Below are 12,563 nucleotides of genomic sequence, written 5' to 3' on the forward strand. Positions count from 1 at the left end.
TGTCCTCCCAAACATCTCAGAGCTGGCTGTCCAGGCCACACTGGCACCCCAGGGTGCAGCCTCCTCCACTGCTCAGAGAAGCCCATTCCACTGCTGGGCACCTCCAACTGTGCACATTTTCCTCCTGGCAGCCTCTAACTAACAATGTGAGGTGAGGGGGGGCACGTCACTCCAGACCAGCCTTTAAGACAAGAGAAGCAACTGGCATGGAACAAGGGTAGAAAAGCAATAAATTAAAAGCCAAAAACTGGCAGAGGTGTGGCAGGATGGGCGAGGGTGCTCCAGGGCTCCTGAGAGTCTCTGGCTTGACCCAGGAGGCACTGGGGAGGCAGCTGATGACAGGGTTCCAGGCAGGAGGTGGATCAGAAGGTGGAGCTGTCGATGCCTCTTCGCACCCCGGCATGTTCTTCAGGCCTGAAGCTGTAGGGAGGGGGCGGCTCCAAGGGAGGCAGACCCAGAACAGGCTTCAGAATAATCTGCAGGGAAAGGAGGAGACACAGTGACTTCTTAGGGCGGGCCACTGGTCATCGCCACCCGTGTGCTGGTGGAGGCAGGTTTACCAGGGAGAGGAGTGACCCCACACTGGTGGCAGAGCCCGCCCCAGGGCCCAGAGACATGGCGGCGTAAGGACACTCGTCACTGCCCCAGTCGCTCTAAATCTCAGAAAAGGGAGGTACAGACAGCTGAGGGGCAGAGCAGGGGTTGGGATGGATACCCACCTCACTGTAGGGGGGTGGGGGCTCAGAAATGGGTGCTGTGACCCTCTCTACAGGAGCAATGGGGGGCTGTTCCGGGAGCGCTGTTGGGGCCTCCTGCTCTGACTTTCTGCAGCTGAGATACAAGTGCTTAGTCACGCCGCAGATGCACAGGAGGGGTATAATAATCAGGAAGATGATGACAAAAATCCTGGGGTAAGGAACCACCAACATCAGGCCAAGTCCAGTCACCACACCACCCTCCCTCCCTTGACCCAGCCCCACCCTTCACAGCAGGAAGTCCAGTCCAGTCCTGTGTGGGCCAGGCCCATTGGAGGACTGTGCCCAGAACAACTGGCCCAGGCCTCACCTTAAGGGGCCAGAGAAGAATTCATACCACTCTGGCTGGTACTCTTGGCAGCAGCTGCTCTCACAGCATCCATTAGGGCAGGTGCTGGGAGTGGGGTGGGACAGAGGCTCTCGGTATCAAGGCGGGGGCGGGGGAGGAGGGCAGAAGGATCCTCGCTTCCCTAAAACCCACCATGTGCTCAGGGCACAAGCCACCCCTTTGGCAGAGCAGGGTTACAGGCCCCTCTGGGCTTAGTGGGAGGAACCTGGGGCTGGGATCGGGACCTGGGTTTCAGGTTCAGCTCAATACTGGCCTTGTGCACTCCTGCCAAGGTGCATTCCTTACTGGGCCTCACTTTCCTCATCTATAAAATGGCTGTAATGAACGTCCTGCTGACCTTACTGGACAGGCATGGGATTGAGTGTTGTAGTGGTTACAGCACCACTCTAAAGAGATGCAGGGGGAGAGGGACCGCGGGGAGGGTCCGGGAGCAAACTCTAAAAGTGAATGGCGAGATGATGGGGCCCACAGAACAGGAGGCAAGAGGGACTCAGTGTTCCTGAAACGTCCAGGGCTGACTCGGTAGAAACACTTGGCTGCCCAGAGATCGCGCCCCTCAGCCCCTCCTCATTGTGGGGAGTGACCCCCAAGTGTGAAACTGCCCATGGGTTGGCTGGTGGAAGGAGTGAGGGGGTAGAAGAGTGGACTCCCCTTCTCTGGGTCGGGGGGGATGGTTTCTGGCTAGAAGGGGAGTGGGTGAGGATGATGAAGGCAGGCAGGGCAGGATTTGGGGTGTCTCCTCCCAACAATGGAAGTTACAGCCCAAACCCCAGACTTACAAGAGGAGACCACATGTAGCTGCAGCCTGTGGAAGAGAAGAAGCAAAGGTTTGGGTCATAAACGGGGGGCCAGGGTTTCCACCCAGATGCCACCCAGGTACCTCACAGCCCCGAGGATCAGCATTTTCCCTCAAGCCTGCTTTCCACTCACTCCACATGTCCCCTGGGTCAACGGGTGCAGCCCTAGCTGCCGCCTGGCGGCCCCAGCTCTCCTTCCTCTTCTCGTCACACCTCCTACCGCCTTTGCTCACCCCTAGGTCTGTAAACTCACACCACTAACCCACCCTTCCAACCTACCACCATCACAGCCCCCCACCGAAGTCCCTCCCAACACCTTGGCAAGTGCCTATCCCACAAATCTGATCACCAGAAACCTTGCAGGAAGCTCCCCTCAGTGGCTCCCTGGGTCCCAGACACCATGACCAACCCACCACCCACTGGGAGTTCCCCAGCTACAGGGGCAGGCCCTGGTCCCTGAGCCTTCAGGGCCCACTGAACTTCCAGTCATCCTTCAAACCCAGACTGGGCTTTCCTGGCTCTGAGAAGGGCTGGACCCTCCTCTCCAGAAACAGCTCCCCCCTCCCTCTCTCTTCTGCACGAGTTCTGGCCATGTGGAGGCTATCATTATAGAATTTCACCTGATTAACATAAAAATATGTGTATAAGCCCTGCTTGGAGGGCTCTCTCCCCAGGAATCTGAGAGGCTGGCTCCAGCACCTTCTCTGCATCTTACTTAAAATCACATCTACTCTCACAAAGCACTTCTTCTCTCCTAACTGTGCTTACTTCCTCTGCATAGCTCCCGTCAGCATCTAACATACTACGTATTTTACTCTATCTTGCTAGCTGTTTGTCTCCTCAGTAGAAAACTCCACCAGGGAAGGGATTTTTGTCTGTTGAAAACCAATACTCAGGATTTTGGCAGAATGAATGAAAGAACATTCATTGACAACCTGGTTGCATTTCATCCTGGTTGCTCCCAGGCAGTGGGGGAAGGAAGGGAAGCAGGCAGAGGAACACAGCAAAAGGGAGGTCATCTGTCATCCCACCCCAGCCTCCAGGGGGATAAAAAACCTCAGCTCAAGAATAAGAAGCCAACTTTTTTTATGAGACCACCATATCTCTTTCTTTGGGGATCAGGGGAGGGTCACGCAGCATATCGGGATCTTAGTTCCCTGACCAGGGATTGAACCTGTGCCCCCTGCAGTGGAAGTGGGAAGTCTTAACTACTGGACCACCAGGGAAATCCCAAGACCACGATATCTTTATATCTTGAAATAACAGTTCTCTCGCTAATGACAACAATAAAGCTTAGAATACCAACGACAGCCAATAACGGTTGGGCTGACCCCCCTTTTCTGTGCTCAGTCCCCTGTGCACACCTCCTTCTCGAAAGCCTTGGCCAGTAGGGTCAGGAGCAGGAATGAACCCCTGTAGGTTGGCCCAGAGAGGGTGAGGTGACTGCAGAGGTGGGGACAGCCCAAGGGGTCCAGGCACTCAGCATACCCACTTCCCTTCATCCCAGCCCCCGTGCCTCCCTCTCTCCTGGCCCCCAACTGAGAAAAAGACAGTAGATTTAACGAATAAATCTTGAGCTCCTGTTTGGAGGAGCAGGGGATCCTCTCCCAGATTATCTCCCCCTCACCCACTTCTTAAACAGGGGGTGACCTTGGCTGAGGTGGTATCAAACATTGGGGTGATTCTGGGTAACTTCCACTTAACTTACATGTGGACCGAGGGCATTAACAGCCTGCCCCATGGAGTTGTTGGGAGAAGTCAACAAAAGGATGCACAGCCTAGTGCTGGCACAAACCCACTGCAGGCGGTGGAGTAGCAGGACTTTGGGGGTGAAGTCGCTCGGCACAGTCAGTGAACATTGTGGGGAGCTGGCCTGGCCCTTCCCTCAGACTCTCACAGAGGTCAAAAATCCATATTCCAGAGCCATGTCAGTTTCCAGGATAATCTCCCATCTCAGAACCAGATAGACTGCCCTTCCCCCAGGCTGCGGGGAGACAGGAAATGTGGGGGTGTTGACCTCCTGCCCTACCCTTGGAAATCACAGATTTCGAGATCATCCCAGCCTTGGGTCAGGCAGCCAGATCAAATCCTATCACCCGCTAGAATCCTACCCCCACTCCAGAAAGGGAAGAGGGAGCCTCCTTTTCTCCAGGGCACAAGCACAGATAACACAGTCTCAGAGAGGGCCAGGACTTCCCCCAAGGTCACCCAGCACTGGCAAGAACGGAGCTGGGGAGACAAGCTGGTGAGACGTCCAGATCTCAGTCCAGACCTCAGGTCCCGGCTTTCTGACGCTGCGGGAAGGAGCGAGAAGGGCAAGTCAAGGCTAATTGGGGGTCAAAGACCCCAGTCTCCGAGAGGCGCTAGATTTCAGACAGCGGTGTGCGGGAATAGGTCCTACGACAGAGTACCCCACTAAGGTGAAAGAACCCAGACCTTCTCAGGACCTCCCTCCGCGTCCTCTACCTATTACCTCCCCGGCGAAAAAGAGAAAGGAGTTGCTAACTGCCTGTGGTCACGAGGAGATCCTGACAATGGAAGGTGGTGATCGGAAGTCAGAAGCAAGCCCCTGACCGACAAGAATAGGAGTCTGAAAATTCCAGTTTTACCTCCCAAGCGCTCACCTGTTGGAGGCCGGCCAGCAGGCCAAGCAGCAAGAGGCTGGCGACCCCGGTGTCAGACATTTTTGCCTGGGGGCCACTGAGCTTCCGCGTGTAGGGGCAGGAGGAGAGAGGCGGGGCCGCGACCTCTCCCACGACTCTCCACCTATAGGGCCCCACCTCGGGATGGAGGCGGAGCTGATGCACCCGGCAAGAGCCCAACCTGGGAAAAGGAGGGGGAGGGGAGCGGAGGGGAGGGGGAGAGGGAAGAAGTTTGGATTGGGAAATGGGAGTTAGAAAAGCTTATCTGATTTTAAATATATATATATATATAGTGGTGTCAGTTCAAGACTGCTGAGCTACCCTTTCCCAACCCCTAACTGCTCCACCCTCTAAGTGGTCCAAGCTTGAGATGGAGAGGGGCTGCAGCCCGAGCGAGCTGGACCACTGGAAGTCCCTTCCCACATGGACTTCTGAGGGGCAGAGGGAGAGCGGAAGCGAAGGCCTCGGAGTGGATTCAGGGGATTGTAACGGAGGGAGGTGCCACTTTTTGTTTGGTTTGTTTTGCCGAGAAGAGAGGGAGGGGCGGCCTGCTTGATTTCTGGGGAAGGAGAACCGGGAGTAGGGCACTGGTACAGTCTTGCCCCGCCCCCACCGTCCTGGAACTCCAGGAAGGAGGCGTTGGTACATTTCCTCCATTTGATTACAGGGGAAATTGAGGCCCCAGGATTCTGAGACTAGTCCCTGAGTCCGCAGAGCTGAGTCCGCAGAGCCAGGCGAGCCGGGGCGCGGGCGAGCAGGCCCACCCAGATTCCTAGAAAGATCCCCCGAGGCCGCGGTCCTGGCCTGCAGGGGCTGGATTCCGATCCGCCGGCGCGCCCAGCCCTGAGGCGCGTTGTGCTTTCCGGATCCGGCCGGCAGGTGGCAGCATCGCTCAACGCGGGATTTCCCCCGGAGCCAGGCGGCGCGGGGCGGGGAGCTGGGCTGGGTCTCCCCCGAACTCTCTCCCCGGGGAACCAGGCTGGAGGGTGGTGTGGGAGACCGTCTCGGTGGGCGATCAGCACAGGGGAAAGCCAGACGCCCAAACACAGATGAGACGTAAGGAAACCTTGCGGGAGTTGGAGAGATGGAGCCCGGACACTTCGGGTAGGGGCGAAATGGAGATGGTCGTTGGGGTGCTGTTCTAGACCTGGGGAAACGGGGAGGGATCCTGGAGAGGGTCGGTTCTTAGGTGTTTAGAAGTTTCTGCTGTGTCCCAAGTCTGACTTCGCCCCTGAAAACTAGCCCCCACCTAGCAGGAAAGGACAGCCATCCTTTGGCTTTCTCTTTCTTCTCTCCATGCTTTCTCCTTATCTCTGTTTCTCGTCCCTCCCAGTCCAGTCATCTCTGTCTTCTGTTTAACCCCTCCTTGATTGCCACGTTTCTCCCCGTCTCTGTCTCCATGCAGTTTCTCTCCATTCCTACGTGTTCCCTGCTTTCCCATCTGTTTCTCCTCTTTGTTAATCTCTGCCTGTCTTCGTGGAGGAGTCTGTTTTCCTGTCTGTTTCCATCGCCCTTGTCCCTGGTTCGCTCCTGCGTCTGTGTCTCACTGCCTCTCCTGATCTCTCTCGGTGTATCTCTCTCTCCTTGGTCTCTTTCTCTGTCTCTGCTTCTCATTATCTGTTGGCCCTTAAGGACAGAATCTTCCAGTCTCTGAGCCAAGCGGAATTGGGGTCTGGCCCCAGAGAATGACTTCTCTATTTGCAGTTCCTGTTGACTGATCTTGGAGAAGGGAATGGGGAGTGGGGTGTGGAGCAGCATGTCTTTCCTCCCCCCGACCCCCAGCAGTTGGCTATGGACCTAGCCCACTCCTCTGCCGGAGGAGACCTAGTGCAGAGGGTTCTGGAGCCTTCTCCCCCCCAGCACCCACGCTGCTTCCTTAGTGAGTTGTTGCTGACTTGGGCTTCCAGGACCCTGTTCCTCCAACACCCAAGACCTGAGGTATCTGCCTGGAACCTCCTGCCCCTCTGCCCAGGCCTGGAGCCTGACAGAGGTGTAGCCTTTCGGGTAGAGGAAGATGGGTGAGCTTAGGGAGAAGGGTATCCTAGGGAGTGGAATGAGGATGCTAAGAAGGGCATGCAGGAGCTTCAGGGGTAGATGTACGAGGCTGAAAAGGTGAAGGGACCAGGCAGGTTGGCACCCTGAGGAGAAGCAGAAGGGCAGGATGATGGCATTGCTTCCCTCTGGCGTCCACTGACACAGATGTAGGACTGCCAGAAAAAATACAGGATGCCAGTTACATTTGAATTCCAGATAAACATTGAATAACATTTTAGCATAAATAAATATGTCCCATGCAATATTTGGGACATACTTAAACTAAAATTTAGTTGTTGCTCTTTCAGCCATCTTGGACCCTATGAAGGCCTGCTGGGAACGGGACTTCTAAAACAACAAATATGTCTGGAAGGCTGTGGTCCAAGGCAATTTTTGCTGGCTATAAACGGGGTCTACGGAACCAAAGGGAACACACTGCTCTCCTGAAAACTGAAGGTGTATATGCTCGAGATGAAACTGAATTCTATTTAGGCAAGAGATGTGCTTATGTGTACAAAGCAAAGAACAACACAGTAACTCCTGGTGGAAAACCTAACAAAACCAGAGTAATCTGGGGAAAGATCACTCGAGCTCATGGAAACAGTGGCATGGTTCATGCCAAATTCCAAAGCAACCTTCCTGCTAAGGCCATTGGACACAGAATTCGTGTGATGCTGTACCCTTCGAGAATTTAAACTTCTTGAAAATAAATAAAAGTGTGGGTTTGTTAAAAAATAAAATAAAATAAAATAAAATTTAGTTGTTATCTGAAATTCTAATTTAACTGAGGGTCCTGTATTTTTATTTCTTAAATCGAGCAACCTTACCCACATCCCTGGTATACTGGAGGAGAATATCTACTCTACTCCCTGCCCCGCGTCTCCCCAGTGGGAAAGTGAGGCTCCTGGGCAGAGTCTAGAGGGCCTCTGGAATCTGCTTCTGGATCCCCAGTGTTTTTTCATGACATCAGACTTCCTTTCTATGCTCCTTCTGGCAGATGGGGATGGGCTGAGCAGCCTGGAGGTGGGCGGTCCCAGCTCAGGCCAAGAACACCAGGCCCTGTTGTCAGCATGCATCGCGGCTCCAAGGGCCCCAGCGTTCCTGGTGGGTGAGGTCGCTTGGGGGTGGAAGCACAGTGGGGCCCCAGACTGAGCAGACAGGGGCCTGGTCTTGGCTAGAGGCAGGAGGGTCGTGGACAACGACAACCCCTTTTGTCCAACACTCTGGCAGTGGGTGGGCAGTGCGTGTATGTGTGTGCATGTGTGCTCAGACATACAGGGACACGAGGGCAGGGAGGCCCAGAAGCCTCACGCAGACAGTGCGTCCTTCTGGAGCCCATGCCAGATTCCATCTGGGGTTTCCCAAGAGCAGCACAGTTGCAGTGTCTTACTACTGGCTCGAGCCTCCCTGGCCCATTTGCTAAAGAAGGAGCTGATTGTGTGCCCAACAAGGGCCTAGCTTGAAGGGCCTCGGAGGTCAGCTGGGCCACCCGCTCTCTTCTCAGAGAAGGCAGCTGAAGACTGGAGGGGTAGAAAGGCCAAGTCACAGGGGACACTGGGGCTGAGTCAGCACCCAACTACGCAGGTCTTAAGGCCCCGCACCCAGTGGCGCCTCAGGGGTGGCGCACATGTCAGGCCTGGGGAGCCTCTGCTAAGGCTGGAGGAACTCACTGGGAGCGGCAGTGGGAGGCCTTGTGCAGCCTGGCTCAGCCAGGCCCCAGGCAGGCCCTGGGTAAGAGGCAAGAGCCAGACTGAGTTCTGTTCCTCTCACCTCCCTCCCCACCATACTGTGGTGGACACTAATCCCCATAAATGACATGGCCTTGGGCAGGGATCTTTCTTTCAGAAATACCCAGAATGCTCTCCCCTAACCCAGCTCTTCGAAGAAAAGTTATGACCAACGTAGACAGCATATGAAAAAGCAGGGACGTTACTTTGCCAACAAAGGTCCGTCTAGTCAAAGCTATGGTTTTTCCAGTAGTCATGTATGGATGTGAGAGTTGGACTATAAAGAAAGCTGAGCGCCGAAGAATTGATGCTTTTGAACTGTGGTGTTGGAGAAGACTCTTGAGATGAGAGTCCCTTGGACTGCAAGGAGATCCAACCAGTCCATCCTAAAGGAGATCAGTCCTGAATATTCATTGGAAGGACTGATGCTGAAGCTGAAACTCCAATACTCTGGCCACCTGATGCGAAGAACTGACTCATTGGAAAAGACCCCGATGCTGGGAAAGATTGAAGGCGGGAGGAGAAGGGGACGACAGAGGATGAGATGGTTGGATGGCATCACCGACTCGATGGAATGAGTTTGAGTGAACTCCAGGAGTTGGCGATGGACAGGGAGGTCTGGTGTGCTGCAGTCCGTGGGGTCACAAAGAGTCGGACACAACTGAGCAACTGAACTGAACAGAACTGAACCCAGCTCTGCCTGTAGGGACAGTATTAACGTGTTAATAAGTGTGCCACTTAGCGTGTTCTGTGTGACTTTAGTCAAGAAACCAAACTTCTCTGTGCCTTTCTACACTTATCTGTGAAGGGGGTGTGGGGGTGGATAACAGTACCTCCTTTGTCACCTAGGGTCACTGTGAGGATGAAATCAGCCACTCAGTATCTGGCATACAGTAATGGTAAATAAATGTTACCTTGATAGGGAATTCCCTGGTGGTCTAGCAGCTAACAGGTCTGCACTCCCGATACAGGGGGCCTGGGTTCGATCCCTGGTCTGGGAGCTAGATCCCACGTGCCACAACTAAGACCCTATGCAGCCAAATAAATAAAAATAAATATTAAAAAAATTTTCCTTAATAACAATATGCTACTAATAGCCAAGACATGGAAGTAATCTAAGTGTCTATCGATATATGAATGGATAAGGAAGAGGTGGTATTATCAGCTATGAAAAAAAGAATGAAATAATGTCATTTGCAGCATAATAGATGGACCTAGAGATTATCATACTGAATCAGACAGAGAAGGATAAATTATATGTGAGCTCTAAAAACTGATACAAGTGAACTTATTTACAAAACAGAAATAGACTCACAGACAGAAAACAACTTTATGGTTACCAAAAGGATAGTACAGGTTGGGGGCAGGGGAGAGAGATAAACAGGAGTCTGGGATACATGCTACTATGTATAAACTAGGCAAACAAAAACCTATTGTATAGCCCAAGGAGCTATACTCAATATCTTGAAATAACCTGTGATGGAAAAGAATCTGAGAAAGAATATATATGAATCACTTTGCTGTACCCTTGGAACTAACATAACATTGTAAATTAGCTATCAGTCAGTAGGTATGTGAGTTGCTCAGTCGTGTCAGACTGTTTGTGACCCCATGGACTGTATGTAGCCTGCCAGGCTTCTCCGTCCATGGAATTCTCCAGGCAAGAATACTGGAGTGAGTGGGTAGCCATTACTTCTACAGGGGATCTTCCTGATGCAGGGATCTAACCTGGGTCTCCTGCATTGCAGGCAGATTCTTTGCTGTCTGAGCCACCAGGGAAGCCCTGTAAATTAACTATACTTCAATTTAAAAAACACAAAAGTAATAATAATCAAGAAATATTTCTTTCCTGGTAAAGGGGTCCAGAGCTTTTTGTCTCCGTTTCATACGGAGACAGAATGAGGTGCTAAGAGATTAAGGGTATTGTTTCCCTCAGAATTGTTCTAAGCCCTTCTAGACTGGCCAGCCACCGAAGTCTAGCTCCTCTTCCCGCTGTTCCCTACTCACTAGCCCCCTCTGCCGTCCATTAAGTGCTTTGGGCCCCACCCCAGGGCCAACATCAGAGGGAGGCCTGGTGTTGACGGCTCCTGGAGGGCCACAGGGGTGTGGCAGTGGTACAGGGTCCAGGAATCTGAGAATTCCCTCTTTCTGGTTTGGTTCCCATTTCTGCTCCCCCAGCTGCCCACTGAGCATTGCCTGGGCTCCCCTCACCCTCATGGGGACTGTGCTCATCCCTGACTGCCCCCGTCCACTGTGGCTCCCCGAGGCCATCAGGGATGTCCTCAAGGCCTCCAGCCTGACCTCCTCCTTGCCCCTGGTGGGGTATGTCACTCTCTCATTCCCTAACTTCTAGAGGCTCCCACTTCTGCCTAAATAAAGTCCTACCTCCAGGAGACCTTGGGTCCTTCATAACTAGCCCCATCTGTCCTCGTGGTGTGTCACTCTCCCTGTCCTGCCCACATGCCCTCCACCCACATGCCCAGCCCTTTCTGCTTCTCTCCTTTCCTCTGTACCTGGTACACTTGCCCCATGCCTCCCTGAAACCTAACAAATTCTCATCCATCCTTCAAGGCTCAGATCAAATACCACCTCCTCCAGAAAGCCTTCCTGGACTTGGATCTTCCTGCAATGAAGTAATGATCCCCTTCCTGCTTACCCCTCCCCAAGCCTTTCTCTGGGCCTTTCTGACGCACTTGGCCATTCTCCCTTGAAGATGTGTGTACATGTCCTAATGTTCCCACCAGGCTGCGGGGGCCAGCCCAGTTCTGATTCAGCTTTCGTTTCCCATGGTGCTTTGTTCCAAGTAAACAATGGCTCTGTTGTCACTGAGTTGAAGCTGGTTGGGGGCCTCCTAGGGTCAGGGGCCAGATTTCTCCAAGGGGATAGGGAATGAATTACCAGAGTCCTTAATGGGGGGCTCTTGGTTGCAGAGGTTATTCCAGACTGACCAGGTTTCCCATCTCCACAGACTGCGTGGTTTGGGGAATCCACCTCTTCTGCTTTCTGACCCCTCCCCAAGTATACACATACCCCTTCACCTTGTGTAAATGAGCTGGCTCCCCAGGGATTGAGCAGTTCCTACGGGGCGCGCTGCAAGGAATGCTTGGCTCCCTGTCCACCTTCCAGGACATACAGGATGCTTGCTGGGTTGCCAATAGGAATTCTTGGCAATGAGATCAGGGTCTGAGTCTCCTTCCCAGCATTTCTTTGAAAACTAAAGCCCACTGGCCCATCACTCATTCTCAGGGTGACGGGTCTGGCTGTGGGAAGATAATGTCTTTAATTGACCCTGGGCTGAGCCACCAACCCGCGCGCCAGGAGGATGGAGAGGGGAGTGCCACCTGACGATTATCGGTGCAGGGAGCATATTATCCTAATGGGCAGGTTGGAGGAGCTCAGCTAATGCTCACCTTCCCAGAGTCTTAGCAGAGACAAAAACTGCATTTGGCAGCCTTTATCCTTCCAAAGTGTAGGTTTCTGGGGCACAGCCAACGGTGGGAAGGGAAACACCTCCAAGAGGTGGGTGGTGGGAAGTTCAGAGGAAAGAAGGCTAAGCTACTGAGCTTTGGCTGTCTTGGGTGGCAGAGGGAGCGTGGCCACTAAGATTCAGATGGGAAGAACTTAACTTAGGTTAAGGGTCTTCAGAGCCCTCCAGCCCTGGTTCCCTGCTTCTGGGGCTCCTTCTCCCCAACCCTGGCCCTCCTCCCAGCAGCTCCTCTTCTCCCATCCCCACCCTTGATGCTGTCTCTAAGAGATAAGACCCTGTAGTCAGAGAGAAGAAAGGGGTTGAGGAGCCCCTAGGGCCCCCACTTTGTAGCTCTGCTCTTGGCCCCTTGAGAGAGGGTTCTTTTGCACCCTGCTTGTTGCTACCTCTGCTCACATCCAAATGTTACAAGGGATTGTGGTTAGACTTCAGAAGAACTTGCCAATCCCAAACAAGTGGGGGGTTCCAGGTGGCCATTAGAAAGGGTAGCCCCTCTGTGAGTTGGGCATTTTGAGGCGACAGCTTCTAAAGGGTCTGGGAACTGAGACTAAAACGCAGAGAAGACACAGCTTGGGACATCCCTGAAACTGATCACCAGTTAGGGACCTGGGAGTTAGCAGAGGGGCGGGGAAGTGAGGTGGGCAGAGATCACGTTCTTCCGCAAATCATAGCTCCTTTAAGCAGCCACATCATCTGGCCCCTAGCCGAGGACAGACTTGGCTGGAGTTGTGTGCACGCACGCGTGGGTGGGCGCATGCAGTATGTGTCTGCATGT

At 53.4% G+C, this 12,563-nt stretch overlaps 1 protein-coding gene and 1 pseudogene across 1 annotated transcript; one reads left to right on the plus strand and one right to left on the minus strand.

Moving 5' to 3' along the window:
* Window positions 1-362: 362 nt before the first annotated feature.
* TMEM92 (transmembrane protein 92) lies at window positions 363-4,585 on the minus strand. Its single transcript, XM_068975986.1, has 5 exons — window positions 4,526-4,585; window positions 1,884-1,909; window positions 1,066-1,149; window positions 720-906; window positions 363-476 (listed from the first exon to the last, which is right to left on the minus strand). Exons 1-5 carry the CDS (start codon window positions 4,583-4,585, stop codon window positions 363-365), a joined length of 471 nt encoding a protein of 156 aa, XP_068832087.1.
* Window positions 4,586-5,527: 942 nt separating this feature from the next.
* LOC138084403 (large ribosomal subunit protein eL33 pseudogene) lies at window positions 5,528-7,274 on the plus strand (annotated as a pseudogene).
* The last annotated feature ends 5,289 nt before the right edge of the window (window positions 7,275-12,563 follow it).

Source organism: Capricornis sumatraensis, chromosome 8 (assembly GCF_032405125.1).
Source record: "Capricornis sumatraensis isolate serow.1 chromosome 8, serow.2, whole genome shotgun sequence".
NCBI classification, from domain to species: domain Eukaryota; kingdom Metazoa; phylum Chordata; class Mammalia; order Artiodactyla; family Bovidae; genus Capricornis; species Capricornis sumatraensis.